General features: G+C 51.4%; 1 protein-coding gene across 1 annotated transcript in view; it reads right to left on the reverse strand.

Moving 5' to 3' along the window:
• Positions 1-692: 692 nt before the first annotated feature.
• The window catches only part of mlnr (motilin receptor), a 33,407-nt gene continuing 17,251 nt past the window's right edge, over positions 693-16,848 (reverse strand). The window contains exon 2 of the mRNA XM_072515531.1: positions 693-994. Within this exon, the coding sequence (XP_072371632.1) occupies positions 693-994 (302 nt within the window). The remainder of the gene's footprint in view (positions 995-16,848) is intronic.

The following is a 16,848-nucleotide window of genomic DNA, read 5'->3' on the forward strand; positions in this document are numbered from 1 at the left end:
AATCTTTATTATTGTTACGAGTAAACGTACATTAACACGGCACTGAAGTTACTGTGAAAAGCCCCTAGTTGCCACACTACGGTGCCTATTCGGGTACACTGAGGGAAAATTCAGAATGTCTAATTCACCTAACAAATGTCTTTCGGGACTTGTGGGAGGAAACCGGAGCACCCAGTGGAAACCCACGCAGACACAGGGAGAAAGTGTAGCCTCCGCACAGACAGTGACCCAAGCGGGAATAAAACCTGGGACCCTGGCACTATGAAGCAGCAGTGCTAACCACTATGCTACTGTGTTGCCCTGAATATTTCACTGGAGTTATTTCAATATACATCCTTACATGGAGCTGTCGGCAAACTACTGCACACAATGGTTTTATTAACTACCTTATTTTCTATTTTGATTATATAACCAGTTACATCCCTTCACATCTTCTAACAGATTAACGCAATCCAATTTATGCCAATTAGAAATTGTTCAAAAGTGAGAAAACCTACAGTTTAATTGGCATAGAGCAAATTTGCATATGATAGAGCAAACTATTTCGTCAAACAAGGTCCAATATAAACATTTACACAGGACTTAAAAAAGCACCTCGCCTGTTTTTTGAGATGTAACATTTTGTAGAGTTTCTGTTTCTCCCTTTTATTCCATTTATCCTTCATATTTAACCATTGTCTCCTTTGGCTGTCTCAGACACTCGTGCTTGTCTCTGTGCAGCCTAACGTATCATCCCTGGTGTTGGAGAAGAACCACGGACGGGCCTGGTGAGTGAATAACAACTTGCGGGCTGCTGCTCTATATTTTCTGGACATGACATTGTAGAGGACGGGGTTGATTGAGGCGCTGAGATAGAAGAGCAGCATGCAGACGACATTGAAATACTGGCTGAAAAGATACATATCGACGCCCCCAGTCTTGGAGTTGTTGGAGAAGAGATTTCGGCCGATGTGGAAAGGCAGCCAACAGATGGCAAACGCCAGGACAACCACAACTGAAAATACAGAAGGGAAATATGATCATTATTCCAGCACAATTTTATTTACCATGGAATCCCTGTTTTAGAATCGGCCAAGGCATATGACATCACATCTCCAGACAGACGTGGGGAATATTGAGGACAAACAAAGCATGCAGTAATTGTAATGTGTGTATAAGAGTTACAACACCAGCCCTATTATACCTAATGCACGCATGTTTTGGTTCATTCAATAGCTTGCCAAGCTCAATCTTTTTTGAGAAACATCTGTTGCAAAACAGTGCAGGCCAGGAAACAAAGCAAATATATGTAGGAAATCTAACCATTACTGAACACATTTCTGATATTATGTACAAATTAAGCTTTTCAATAGTTCAGTTCCCAAGACAGATTAACACATGAAAGCTGGACGATCACGTTAAACAGTTTCTCATTTGCAAAACCATATTAACGATTAATCCGGTCAATATGGGGATAAACGTGTACTTTTTTAACAGTCACTGGGCATTTGGTTCATTACACAGGATTTACACACATGGTCCAGTTATAATGCCACCCCACAGCTTTATACGGAAGGAAAGGCCTTGACCTGAAACGTTAACTCGATTTCTCTCCTCACAGATGATCCAGGTCTGCTGAGTATTTCCAGCGCTTTCTGTTTAACCCACAGCTCTGTGTCCTCTGCTCCATTTTTAACAGGTTATTTTCCTGCAATATCCAAGTCTAAAGCTTTTTAAAAAATGTATTGTATTCTAAACTTATAGAAAAGGTTACAAAACATAAACAATTTGGGGCAAACAAACTCCCCAACACAGTTACAGCTATATACAGTTTGTACAATTTCTTCCCTTTTTCACCCCCCCCCCCCCCCCCCCCCCCCGCCCCAACGATGAACAGCTCCTTAAACGCGGCCACGAACATCCCCCACCTTGCCTCAAAGCCCTCCGTCGACCGCCACTCAGAATTATTCGCTGGGCAGTCAGAGAGGCGAAGGCCACCACATCAGCCCTCCTCCCCTCAGCTCCGGCTTCTCCGATATCCCGAATATCGCCACCAAAGGGCCCGGCTCAACCTCCTCCCCCACTATTCTTGTTAGCGCCGCAAACACTCACGCCCAAAATCTCTCCAACTTTTCCTAGCCCCAGAACGTGATTCGCTGGTCCCCACCCACACTTCTCACTCGCGTCTGTCACTCGCTGTAAGAACCCATTTATTCTTGCCCAAGTCATATGTACCCTGTGCACAACCTTGCACTGCATCAGGCTCATCCTTGCACCCAAGCAGGTCACATTTACCCTTTGTAGCGCCTCACTCCATACTCCCCAGTTTATCTCCCCTCCCAGATCCCGCTTCCCACTTCTCTTTAATCTTCATCACCTGCTCACCCCCCTGCTCTTCTAGCCACCCATATATGTTACTGATCCTGCCCTCCCCTTCCACATCCAACAGGGTGTACCTTGGCAACCTGGGGAACTCTTTCCAAACCTTCAGCGCAAAGTCCAAGTACTGTACACACCCTTGTCAGCATCAATGGGGATGAGGTGGAGATGGTTGCGGTTTCAAATTCCTAGGGATACACATCTCCAAAAATCTGTCCTGGTCCACCCACGTCGACGCTACCACCAAGAAAGCACAACAGTGCCTATACTTCCTCAGGAAACTAAGGAAATTTGGGATGTCCACATTAACTCTTACCAACTTTTACAGATGCACCATAAAAAGCATCCTATCTGGCTGCACCACAGCCTGGTATGGCAACTGCTCGGCCCAAGACCGCAAGAAACTTCAGAGAGTCATGAACACCGCCCAGTCCATCACACGAACCTGCCTCCCATCCATTGACTCCATCTACACCTTCCGCTGCCTGGGGAAAGCGGGTAGCATAATCAAAGACCCCTCCCACCCGGCTTACTCACTCTTCCAACATCTTCCATCGGGCAGGAGATACAAAAGTCTGAGAACACGCACGAACAGACTCAAAAACAGCTTCTTCCCCGCTGTTACCAGACTCCTAAACGACTCTCTATGGACTGACCTCGTTAACACTGCACCCCTGTAGGGCAGCACGGTGGCGCAGTGGTAGCACTGCAGTCTCACGGTGCCGAGGTCTCAGGTTCGATCCCGGCTCTGGGTCACTGTCTGTGTGGAGTTTGCACATTCTCCCCGTGTTTGCGTAGGTTTCGCCCCCATAACCCAAAAGATGTGCACGGTAGATGGATTGAACACACCCCTTAATTGGAAAAAAATGAATTGAATTAAATGAAAATGAAAATCGTTTATTGTCACAAGTAGGCTTCAAATGAAGTTACTGTGAAAAGCCCCTAGTCGCCACATTCTGGCGCCTGTTTGGGGAGGCTGGAAATGAACCGTGCTGCTGGCCTGCCTTGGTCTGCTTTAAAAGCCAGCGATTTAGCCCTGTGCGAAACCAGCCCTATTGGGAATTGGGTACTCTAAAAAATGTTTAAACCACTATGTCCCTGTATTCTTCACCCGATATCGGTGTTATGTAGTTACATTGTGTACCTTATGTTGCCCTACTATGTATTTTCTTTTCCTTTTCTTTTCATGTACTTAATGGTCTGTTGAGCTGCTCACAGAAAAATACTTTTCATTGTACCTTGATACACGTGACAATAAACAAAATCCAAATCCAATCCTTACCTGCAGGTACCTAAACTCACTTCCTCTCGGGAGCTCTACCCTCTCCTTCAGTTCCACTATACTGGCAAATCCTTCTTCCAGGTACAGATCCCTGACCTTAACCAGCCCCACTTCATTTCCACTTCCAATACATACCGTCTATTCCCCTCGGCTCAAAACCGTGCTTTTCGCACAGCGGCGCCAGCACCAACATCCCTTCTATCCTAAAATGCCGCCTCAGCTGGTTCCAGAACTTTACTGTGGACTGCACCACTGGGCTCTCGCGTATTTCCTTGGCGCCATTGGCAATGCCGACGTCACCATAGGCCTCAAGCTGGATCTACTACAGGATTCTTCCTTCATCCTAACCCATTCTGCCCCCTCTCCTTCCCACCACCGTCTCACCTTCTCCACGTTGGCCGCCCAGTAATAGTGTAGCAGGTTCGGCAATACCAACCCTCCCATCTGCCTCTGTCTCTGTAACAGGGTCTTCTTGACCCTTGGCACCTTCTCTGCCCATACAAAGTCTAAGATAATCATATACAGTTTTCAAAAGAAGGCCTTCGGTGCAAAGATTGGAAGTGTCTGGAATATGAACAGGAACCTGGGCAGGATTTTTATCTTCACCACTTGGACCCTCCCTGCCAGAGTCAGGTGCAATATGTTCCACCTCTTCAGATCCTCCCTAACATCCTCCACCAGCTTTGTTGGATTCCATTTATGTAGCATCACCCATTCCCTCGTTACCTGAATTCCCAGGTATCTAAACCTGTCTCTGGCTATCTTAAATGGCAACCCCCCTGGATTGGCTCACCGAACCAACTTGTTCACTTTTCCCTACATTTAGCTCATATCCCGAGAAGGGCCCAAACTTCCCCAACTTCCCCAAGATTCCCTCCATGATCTCCAGTGGGTCCGAAACATACAATAGTAGGTCGTCTACATATAGCGTATATCCCTTCGTCCCCTCGTAATCCCTTACTGCTCTGTCGACCCCCTAAGAGCCATTGCTAGGGGCTCTATGACCAGCGCAAACAACAGTGACGACAGCGGGTACCCCTGCCTTGCCCAGTGAAGCAGTAGAGGCTCCTTCATTAAATGTTTTTAAGATAAAGATAGATAGTTTTTTGAAGAATAAAGGGATTAAGGGTTATGGTGTTCGGGCCGGAAAGTGGAGCTGAGTCCACAAAAGATCAGCCATGATCTCATTGAATGGTGGAGCAGGCTCGAGGGGCCAGATGGCCTACTCCTGCTCCTAGTTCTTATGTTCTTATGTTCTTATGTTCCCCTGTGCAGTTCAAAGTTTTGTGAGCCCATGTCATTGGTCCTTTAGTGCCACGTATAACAGGTGCACCCATGCCACAAACTTCGGCTCCAACCCGAGTCTTCCCATGACCTCAAACAGGTACCGCCACTCTACCTGGTCAAATGCCTTCTCCGCATTCATGGACACCACTATCTCCGGTACATGAGCTCTCGATAGGATCATGACCACAAGTCAGGATCATGACCACAAGCTCCTTATTTACCTCTATCTCAACTATCTCGTTCATTAGCCATTCATATTCCTCCCTCCTTTCCCTATCCGCATGTGCCTTGACCACCGTTCTTAGTGCTTTACAAAATGTGGCCGCGGAAATCTCCCCGTTTTAGTTCAATCTTACATAATCTTTAATCACATCCCGCACTTTATCACAAAACCCTCTATCTGCCAACAACCCCGAATCGAGCCTCCATCCCGACCTCTGCTCCCATTCCCGATCTAAGCCGAACCTCCAGCCAATGGGGTGCGTGGTCCGAGATTATTATCCCCGTGTACTCTGCCCCCTCCACCCCAATCAAAACCTCCCAGCTCACCACAAAAAAGTTGATTCTTGAATACACTCTGCAAACATGTGAGAAAAAGGAGAACTTCCTTCCCCCTGGGTTCTTGAAGCGCTATAGGTCCACCATAATGTAACCATGTAAAATGGCTGCGTTCCGATTAATCTGGCCAAAACCCAGTTTAAAATGGCTAACCCGAAAGACTGCTGGGAAAAGCAGCCAAGAAGACACAAGCAGGCAGCTGCAGACAGGTTCGCATATTCAGCTCTGGGAACGTAGCCCAGATCGATACTCAGGGCTATCAACAGCCCTTCAGCCCAGGTATCCGCAGTTGCATTCAGGACTGTTTACACCTAATCTACTCAGACATCCACAGTTAAATCGGCTATCCCCGGGAACAATTGCAACAGATTAGCAATTGAATACCGGGCCAGACCTGTCGGTGCCTGCAGTGGCCGAAACAAAGACAGGTGAGCGACCACCCCCCGATCAAGGAATCGCCTCACCATTGGACACATCGACCCCAGAGACTGGGGACAGAATCCAATCACTTGGGACTCTGGGTCAAGGGCCGCCCCGGGAGGCGGGAAGCCCCTGGGCCCTATAAAAGTAAAGGTCCAAGTTCAGATCTCTCTCTCTCTCATCTTCGCCTGCTCGAGACCTTCGCAAGACCAGCCACCGGTATAGTAAGTTTGAATCCAGCGAACACTATCCGGTAGAGACACCTAGCCACCGACCTGTAGCAGCCTTTTGAATCCCGCGGGCCAGATTTGATTGGACAAGCCATTCGTTTCCCTGACCTGGTGGGCTCTTCCTAAGTTAAGTATTGGCCAGCAGTGATAGGTTTATTATATAGAAAGTAGTATTAGGGTATTAATATTGCTTGTTGTATATAATAAATGACCGTTGTTTTAATCCTTACTAAGCGGTGTGCTGTATTATTAATCATAACCTGAACTTGAACCACGTGGCGGTATCATAAAGATACCTGGCGACTCATGAGCAAAGGTGACCTAAACAGAGCAAATAGACTAAAGCTAGAAAGAGCAACAATACCCATCTTTTCCATAAACGTTTCCATTCGTATCCTACCCATTGACCTAGGGCTCGACCTATCGACCCTCGGCTCTAGGACACAATTAAAATCTCCTTCCATAATCAACTGGTGGGAGGCCAAGTCCGGGATTGCTGCCAACAACCCTCTCATAAAACCTACATCGTTAAGGCAACACGGTGGCGCAGTGGTTAGCATTGCTACCTAGGGTGCTGAGGACCTGGGTTCGATCCTGGCCCTGGTCACTGTTCTCCTCATGTCTGCTTGGGTCTTACCCCCACAACCCATAGATGTGCAGGTAGATGAATTGGCCAAACTAAATTGGCCCTTAATTGGGGAAAAAAACAATTGGGTACTCTAAATAAAAAGAAAACGACATTGTCCCAATTCAGTGCCACCAGCGTCCCCTCTAATACCCCACTCACCATCACATATCTCCCACCCGAGTCCCTCACTTCCTTCATGCTCACAAACCCCATTTTCTTGCTCATCAAAATTGCCACCCTCCGCGGCTTCGAATCAAACCTGGAATGGAAAACTTGTCCCACCCATTCCTTTCTTAGCCTGACCTGATCCTTCAGACGGAGGTGCGTGTCCTGCAGAAAGACCATCTCCGCTTTGAAACTCCTTGGGTGCGCAAAGACCCGAGATCTTTTCACAGGTACATTGAGCCCTTGCACGTTCCATGTTATCAGCCGTATCGGGGGCTTACGCCTCCATTCCCCTCTACCATCCGCCATCCTCCCCTTTTGGATCTACCCCTGTTAATTTCACCCTGTACCTGGCTCATCCAAGATGGCCCCTTTCTCCAGCCCCGACCATGTTCCTTCTCTAACCTCGACTTGTCGCATCTCCCTCCCTGGCCCCCTCGCCCCCCCCCCCCCCCCCCATGGCCACTTCTCTCGGCCTTCTCCCCCACCTCACTTCCATTCACCAGCATTGCCTGCCAGCGTGGCAACTCCGACGCAAAAGCTCTTCCAACTGACCCCCCCCCCCCCCCTCCTCCACTCTCACCTCTTTGTTCTGTGAAGAAGGCTCCCCTATGCGAACAAAGACTCATCTTGAACCACAGGTCACCTTCCCCCAAAAACAAATAAAAAGAAAAAACACCAGCAGGAGGATGAGTGGGGTGGGGGGGGGGGGGGGGTGGACAGCTGTCCCCTTACAAACTTTTCACCCCTGCTATGCTTTGTCAACTGTGGTAGTCACCACTGTTTGTATAATATGTATATGAGATGTAATACGGTAAGGCTCCTGTACTACAGGTACAGTGGTAGATCCCTGCCTGCTGGCTCCACCCAGTAGATGGAGTATAAATGTGTGTGCTCACCGAGCTGCAGCCATTTCGGCAGCAGCTGCAGGAGGCAACACATCTCTGCTTAATAAAGCCTCAATTACACTCTACTCTCATCTCGTCGTAATTGATAGTGCATCACTTTATTAAGCCGAGATTTTACAGCGATGGAACTATGCATCAAACCTGATCACCTACTGCTGCACCCTCAAGCAGACAATGCCACGTCGGCCTTCGACCATTGGCTAGCTTGCTTTGAAGGCGACATCGGATCAGCGCCAGAACAACCCTCAGAAGCACAGAAACTCCAGATCCTGTCCTCACGGGTGAGCTCCGATATTTTTCCCCTTATCCGGGATGCGCTCAACTACACTGAGGCCATGGCACTTCTGAAAGGGAACTACATCCGGCCGATCAACAAACTCTACGCCAGGCACCTCCTGTCTACGCGGCAACAACTCCCCGGTGAGTCATTGGACGATTTCTGCCGTGCCCTGCCTATCCTGACGAGGAACTGTGATTGCCAGGCAGTCTCGGCTGTTGAACATACTGAACTCTTAATCAGGGACGCTTTTGTTACGGGCATGGGGTCGGCTTACATCTGCCAGCGCCTTTTAGAAGACCTTGCGACGACTGAACAACGCGCGACCTCACTAATGGCAGCCACCCGTAATGTACAATCGTACGCCCCCGACCACATGCGCCCCCCTCATGGACATCATGGGCCCCACCAGTGACCGCCCCCAGCCAACCCCAAGCCTGTGCCACGCAGCAGCCAGCCAACCCCGGGGGGCCCCAAGTGCTATTTCTGCGGGCAGACAAAGCACCCCCGGCAGCGCTGCCCGGCGTGGAGCGCAATCTGCAAGGCCTGCGGGAAGAAGGGACATTTCGCTGTGGTGTGCCAGGCCCGGGCGGTCGCCGCTGTATCCAGGCCCATTGTTCCTGCACCCCCCACATGCGACCCGTGGGCGCCGCCATTTTCGTCCCCGCAGCCCACGTGTGGCCCGTGGGCGCCGCCATCTTCCCCTCACCAGAACATGTGTGGCCCGTGGGCGCCACCATCTTCCCCCATCAGACCTCGTGCGGTCCGTGGGCGCCGCCATGTTTAAGGCTGCCCGCCATGTGGGCGCTGCCATCTTCGCCGCCATTTTGGACGGCGCCTCAGGACCCCTCGTCGGGCACCTCATCTGGCCGCTCGTCGCCAGCAACCACCGCCGACCAGCCCAGGGCCCATCAACACCAGCCGCAGCTCGCCTCCATCACGCTCGACCAGTCCCGGCCGCACAACCTCGCAACCGCGACAACGACGGTGAAAGTCGATGGCCACAAGACACCTTGCCTTCTTGACTCCGGGAGCACGGAGAGCTTTATCCACCTTATCTATGGTAAGGCGCTGCTCCCTCACGGTACACCCCGTTACCCAAAGATTCTCCCTGACCTCCGGATCCCACTCCGTGGAGATCCGGGGGTACTGCATCGCCACCTTCACCGTCCAGGGCGTAGAGTTCAGCAACTTCCGGTTCTACGTCCTCCCCAACCTCTGCGCTGCCTTGCTACTCAGCCTGGACTTCCAGTACAACCTCCAAAGTCTAACTCTAAAATTCGGCGGACCCCTACCACCCCTCACCGTATGCAGCCTCATGACCCTTAAGGTCGACCCACCCTCCCTGTTTGCAAACCTCACCCCTGATTGCAAGCCCGTCGCCACCAGGAGCAGACGGTGCAGTGCCCAGGACAGGACCTTCATCAAGTCGGAGATCCAGCGGCTACTGCGGGAAGGTATCATTGAGGCCAGCAACAGCCCCTGGAGAGCCCAAGTGGTAGTTGTAAAGACTGGGGAGAAACACAGAATGGTCATTGACTACAGTCGGACCATCAATCGGGACACACAGCTCGACGCGTACCCCCCCCACGCATATCTGATATGGTCAATCAGATTGCACAGTACCGGGTCTTCTTTACAGTGGACCTGAAATCTGCCTACCACCAGCTCCCCACCTGCAAGGCGGACCGCCAATACACTGCGTTCGAAGCAGACGGCCACCTTTACCACTTCCTTAGGGTTCCCTTCGGTATCACTCTCGGTCTTCCAACGGGAGATGGACCGAATGGTTGACCGGTACGGACTGCGGGCCACCTTCCCGTACCAAGATAACGTCACCATTTGCGGCCATGACCAGCAGGACCACGACGCTAACCGTTTCAAATTTCTCCACACCGCCAAACTCCTGAACCTCACGTATAACAAGGAGAAGTGCGTGTTCAGGACCAACTGCATAGCCATCCTTGGCTATGTTGTGCAAAATGGAGTTCTAGGGCCCGACCCCGATTGAATGCACCCCCTCATGGATCTCCCCCTCCCCTATTGCCCCAAGGCCCTCAAACGATGCCTGGGATTCTTCTCATATTATGCCCAGTGGGTCCCTAACTATGCGGACAAGGCCCACCCACTCATCCACTCCACAGTTTTCCCCCTGACGGCCGAGGCTCACCAGGCCTTCAACCGTATCAAGGCCGACATCGCCAAGGCCGCGATGCATGCGGTCGACAAGACCCTCCCCTTTCAAGTCGAGAGCAATGCATCAGACGTCGCTCTGGCCGCCACCCTCAACCAGGCAGGCAGACCCATGGCATTCTTTTCCCGCACCCTCCATGCCTCCGAAATTCGGCACTCCACTGCCGAAAAGGAGGCCCAAGCCATCGTAGAAGCTGTGCGGCATTGGAGGCATTACCTGGCAGGAGATTCACTCTCCTCACTGAGCAATGGTCGGTTGCCTTCATGTTTAATAATACACAGCGGGGCAAGATCAAAAATGATAAAATCTTGAGGTGGAGGATTGAGCTCTCCACCTACAATTACGAGATTTTGTATCGTCCCGGTAAGCTCAATGAGCCCCCCGATGCCCTATCCCGAGGTACATGTGCCAGCGCACAGGTGGACCGACTCCGGGCCCTACACAATGGTCTCTGTCACCCAGGGGTCACCCGGCTCTTTCACTTCATAAAGGCCCGCAACCTGCCCTACTCCATTGCGGAAGTCAGGACGGTCACCAAAGACTGCCAGGTCTGCGCGGAGTGCAAACCGCACTTCTACCGGCCAGACCGAGCGCACCTGGTGAAGGCCTCCCGTCCCTTTGAACGCCTCAGCATGGATTTCAAACAGCCCCTCCCCTCCTCCGACCGAAACACGTACTTCCTGAATGTGGTCGATGAATACTCCAGATTCCCCTTCACCATTCCATGCCCCGATATGACGTCTGCCACCGTCGTCAAAACCCTCAATAGCATCGTCACCCTGTTTGGTTTCCCCGCTTACATCCACAGCGACCGGGGATCTTCCTTTATGAGTGATGAGCTGCGCAAGTTCCTGCTCAGCAAGGGCATTGCCTCGAGCAGGACGACCAGCTACAACCCCCGGGGAAACGGGCAGGTGGAGAGGGAGAACGGGATGGTCTTGAAGGCCGTCCTGCTTGCCCTATGGTCTAAAAATCTCCTGGTCTCCCGCTGGCAGGAAGTCCTCCCCGACGCCCTCAACTCCATCCGATCGCTACTTTGCATTGCGACTAATTAAACCCCCATGAACGTCTCCTTGGCTTCCCTAGGAAGTCCACCTCCGGGGTTTCGCTCCCAACGTGGCTGGCAGCTCCGGGACCCGTTCTCCTCCGCAAGCACGTGCGGCTCCACAAGGCGGACCCATTGGTCGAGAGGGTACAGCTACTCCATGCAAACCCGCAGTATGCCTACGCGGCGTACCCCAACGGCCGCCAGGACACAGTCTCCCTTAGGGACCTGGCACCAGCTGGTTCCCCCCCCCCCCCCTCCAATTGCCCCAGCGCCACCCATCCTCCCCCCAGCGCACCTCACTACAGCCCCCGCCCCAGGACGATCCATCCTTCCATTGGTTCCATCCGGGGATGAAGATGAGGACTACATGCTCCCGGAGTCACCGGCGACCAGGCCGGCGCCTGCATCGCCACCGGGACTGCAGCGCTCACAACGGAGGGTCAAGGCACCCGACCGGCTAAATTTGTGAACTTCCACCAAACTGTACACTTTAAAAATACTCACATACCATGTAAATAGTTTTCCATCACCCCCGCTGGACTCTTTTTTAACAGGGGGTGAATGTGGTAGTCACTACTGTTTGTATAATATGTGTATTAGAGGTAATACGGTAAGGCTCCTGTACTACAGGTACAGGGGTAGATCCCTACCTGCTGGCTCCACCCAGTAGGCGGAGTATAAATGTGTGTGCTCACCGAGCTGCCGCATTTCTGCAGCAGCTGCAGGAGGCAACACATCTCTGCTTAATAAAGCCTCGATTACTCTCTAACCTCGTCTCGTCGTAATTGATAGTGCATCATCAACCCCAGAAGAAAACCCCTCCGCATCGGAGGAAAAGAAACCCCTCCAACCCCCACTCTACCTGTATTCTCCATTTTTCCAAAGTGCCAGCATCTCCGTCTCCCAAGATTGTTCAGTTCGTCCCCAGTTTATGCCGCCCCATGTCATTGGCCGCTTCTGGAGTCTCACAATAATACTCCTGGCCTTCATAAGTCACCCATAGTTTTGCCGGCTAGAGCATCCCAAACCTGATCTGCCATCGATACAGCACCGCCTTGGCCCTAAATAGAATTTACAGTGCAGAAGGAGGCCATTCGGCCCATCGAGTCTGCACCGGCTCTTGGAAAGAGCACCCTACCCAAGGTCAACACCTCCACCCTATCCCCATAACCCAGTAACCCCACCCAACACTAAGGGCAATTTTGGACACTAAGGGCAATTTATCATGGCTAATGCACCTAACCTACACATCTTTGGACTGTGGGAGGAAACCAGAGCACCTGGAGGAAACCCACGCACATACGGGGAGAACGTGCAAACTCCACGCAGACAGTGACCCAGCCCGGCATCGAACCTGGGATCCTGGAGCTGTGAAGCAATGTGCTGAACCTCACACACCGTTTTGCCAGTTCAGCTCCAATGTCCTGGTATATTCGGACCTTGTTCCCCTCCCATTCGCAGTTACGCTTCGCCCTAGCCCATTCCAGGATCTTCTCTTTCTCCACAAACTTGTGGAGCTTCAGAATCATAGATACATAGAAGATAGGAGCAGGAGGAGACCTTTTGGACCTTCGAGCCTGCTCCACCATTTATGACGATCGTGGCTGATCATCCAACTCAATAGCCTAATCCTGCTTTCTCCCCAGAGCCTTTGATCCCATTCACCCCAAGTGCTATATTCAGCCGCCTCTTGAATATATTGAACACTTTAGCAACAACTACTTCCTGTGGTAATGGATTCCACAGGCTCACCACTCTTTGGGTGAAGAAAAGTATCCTTATCTCTGTCCGAAATGGTTAACCCTGAATCCTCAGGCTGTGACCCCCTGGTTCTGGACACACCCACCATTGGGAACATCTTCCCTGCATCTACCCTGTCTGCAGGGATAGCTGTCAAACCTTTGGCTTCTGCCTTAGAGACCTGTGTGCTCCATCCACCTCAGGGGCCTTGTCCAGCACCTCCTCCGCCACCAGCCCCGGCAGCATCCTCGAAACGTACCTTGTGGCACTCGCACCTTCCACACCTTCAGGCAGGCCCACTATTCGCAAATTCTGCATCCTCGACCTGTTTTCTTGCTCCTCCACCTTTGCTCTCAACATCTTTCAAAGGTCTCCTAAGAGCCCCACCTCCGGCTCCAGTGCCACCACTGTATCATTGGGTTCCGAGATCACCCTCGCAATCTCTCGGATCTGCGACCCTTGAGCCTCCAGACATTTTTCCATGTTCTCCATTGAGCCCTCAGGAGTGCCACAGCCCCTCCCACGCCCTTTGATCGATCCTCCTGCATCTCCCTCCTCTGCTGATGGATTTCTTCCTTGATGAAGGCCATCAAGTGTTCCATCTGGGGAATTCCAACTTGCACTGACCCTTCCCCCTCCGCCATCTCTCCAATAGCTGCTGCGCCACAGGTCTCTTCTTACTCGTTGGCCAGATCTTTCACCTTCTTCTGCCGGGTTTGGTAACCAGCAGACATGCCACTCTCAGGGGGAACTTCTCCTCCGAGCTTCAGTTACACGTTTCTGTGAAATTTACACCCAATTTGGGGTAAAAAGAGCTCTTTTCTACACCTTCAAGCAGGAGCAGCCTTGTGTGTGACCACTCACGCCAGATATCCCAAGTCTAAAGATTTTGACATAAATTAACAGCAGAAAACTTTTATTTAATGTTTTTATTGAGTTTTTTGTGGTATACAAAACAAGGATAAGCGTGGACAAACATTAGGAGGCAGAGGATAAAGAAAACAATTTACACATCGGTCGGTTTCTATTATTTACATATATATATTGTCGTTCTTCTTCTTGCATTATTTACAGTGGTGATTACAGGTTCCTGTTTTTCGTTCCCCAGTAGTTTTTCCATTCTGTCTGTTTCCCTGTTGCCCCTCCTCTTATCCGTTCCAGCCCCCCCCCCCCCCCCCCCCCCCAGTCGTTTATCTTGCCTTCTTCCCTCGTCTGTACTTGTACCCTGCTCCAGTTGTGTTGGTGTGATACTGATTCTCATGTTTCCTTTGTTGGGAATGATTGGGTTCCATGTCCCGCTGCTCCCCCCCCCCCCCCCCCCCCCCCCATGCTCCTTGCTGCGCTGTGACTATCCTCTCCTGTTCTTAGACTTCTTAGCTGCTGGCTACAAACAGGTCTTAGAACAACTGAGTGAATGGCGCCCAGGTTTTGTGGAAGCCCTCCTCCGACCCCTGGATGGTGAATTTAATTTTCTCCATTTGGAGAAATTCCGATAGGTCGGACAGCCAGTCTGCAGCTTTAGGTGGTGCTGCTGACTGCCAGCCGAGCAGGATTTTCCAGCGGGCGATTAGGGAAGCAAAGGCAAGGGTGCCGGCCCTCCTCCCTGTGAAGAGATCTGGCTGTTCTGATACCCTGAAGACTGTCATTCTCGGGCATGGCTCCACCCTTATCCCCACCACCTTGGTCTTTGCCTCAAAGAAGGCTGCTCAGAACTCAGCAAGTCTGGGGCAAGACATATGGGCGTAATTGGCCGGGCCTCCTTGACATCGTTCGCATTTGTCCTCCACCTCCGGGAAGAACCTGCTCATTCGGGTTCTGGTTAAGTGGGTTCTGTGTACCACTTATAGCTGCATCAGGCCTTCAAATGTGCCAAACACTTGTGCCAGCAGCAAATAGCTGTGCATTTTCCTTGTCGACATGTAGAGGTGGAGTTGACCCTGTGCAGTGTTTCGCTCCAGAGTCCCCACCCTATTTCAAACCCAAGTGCTCCTCCCACTTCCCCTTGTCTCGTCCAGTTTGGTATTGACCCCTATTAGCAGTCGCCCATACATGTCACCACAGTTCCCTTTCCCCAAGATGTCCTTGTGCAGCAGGTCCTCTAGAAGTGTTGTCGTGGTGGTCGTGGGTACGTCTTTGTTTCCCTTTGTTGGAAGTTTTTGATCTGAAGGTACCTTACTTTGTTCCACCCCGTAAGCTGGAATTTTTCTGTCAGTTCCTCGCGCATTGTCAGTTTGTTGTTGGTGTAAAAGTCCCTAACTATCAGCGTCTCCCCGTCCTGTCTCCACCTTTTGAAGGTGGCGTTCACAGTCGCCGGCATGAACCTGTGGTTGTTGCTGTTGGGGGCTTTGTCGGACATCTCAGTTAGCCCGAAATGCTGTCTCAGTTGGTTCCACGACCGGAGTGTTGCTGCCATCACTGGGCACATTGAATATTTATTAGGTGGGGATGGGAGTGCCTCCGTGGCGAGGGCCCGGGTGGAGGTCCTTCTGCAGGAACTCTCCTCCATGAGCACCCACTCGGCCTCTGGCTCCTTTATCCATCCCTTTACCCTCTCCGCGGTTTCCGCCCAGTGGTACTAATGCAGGTTTGGGAGGGCTAGGCCTCCCATGGATTTCGTTCTCTGCGGTACTCTCTTTGTGATCCTTGCATTCTTCCCATCCCACACAAACTCCATAATCAGTTTGGTGAATTGAAGAAGGCCTTGGGGATGTAGATCGGGATGGATCTAAACAGTAAGAAGAACCTGGGCAGCACGTTCATCTTGACCGTCTCCCTTCCAGGGAGAGTGGGAGTGTGTTCCATCTCTGCAGGTCCTTTTTTACTTCCTCTGTCAGACTGGTCAGGTTCCACTTGTGGATCCCTGTCCAGTCGAGAGAGATTTGGATCCCCAGGCAGCCGAATTTGTGTCAGGTCTGTTTAAAAGACAACCCCTCCAGCTCTGCCCTTCCCCTTGCAGGTTCCCCTACAACTGGCATATCCAGCCCATTGAGGAAATGCATCATCCTCAAGTCCTCTGCCGGGGGCTCGGAGGTGTACAACCCACGGTATAAGGTCTCAAATGCCTCGTTGACCTTATCCGGCTCCGCCAATAAGTTGCCTTTGCTGTTCCTATTCTGGGCTATTTCCCTCATGGCTGCCTACTTTCTCAGCTGGTGAGCCAGCAGGCGGCTGGCCTTCTCTCCATGCTCATACAGGGTCCAAGTGCCTGGTGGATTTGGTGCACTGCTTTCCTCGTGGAGAGCAGGTCAAAGTCCATCTATAGCTTTCTCCTCTCCGGCAGGAGCTCTACGGTCGGGGCCTCGGAGTATTGCCGGTCCACTGCCAGTGTGGAGTGGACTATATGCTGCCTAGCCGCCCTCTCTTCCCTATCTCTTTGTTCTTTGAAAGCAATAATTTTACCCCTGATCACAGCCTTCACCGTCTCCCAGAACGTGGAGGGTGAGACCTTCCCATTCTGGTTATTAGTAACATACTCATCTATCGCTTGTGATATTTTCTTGCAGAAGACCTTGTCAGCCAGGCAGGCCGTATCCAACCTCTATGCGGGGGCGTTGGGCATGGCCCGTTTCCAACCTCACATTCAGATAATGTGCAGCGTGGCTGGAGGTTACAATCACGGAATATTCCACTCTTACTAGCCCGGGAAGCACGACAAAAAAGTTGATCCGTAAGTATACATTGTGTATTTGGAAGAAGAAGGAGAACTCCTTCTTCCCTGGGTGGTTGAACCGCCATATGTCCACTGCCCCCATC

The sequence above is a fragment of the Scyliorhinus torazame genome, chromosome 8 (genome assembly GCF_047496885.1).
Source record: "Scyliorhinus torazame isolate Kashiwa2021f chromosome 8, sScyTor2.1, whole genome shotgun sequence".
Classification (NCBI taxonomy): Eukaryota; Metazoa; Chordata; class Chondrichthyes; order Carcharhiniformes; family Scyliorhinidae; genus Scyliorhinus; species Scyliorhinus torazame.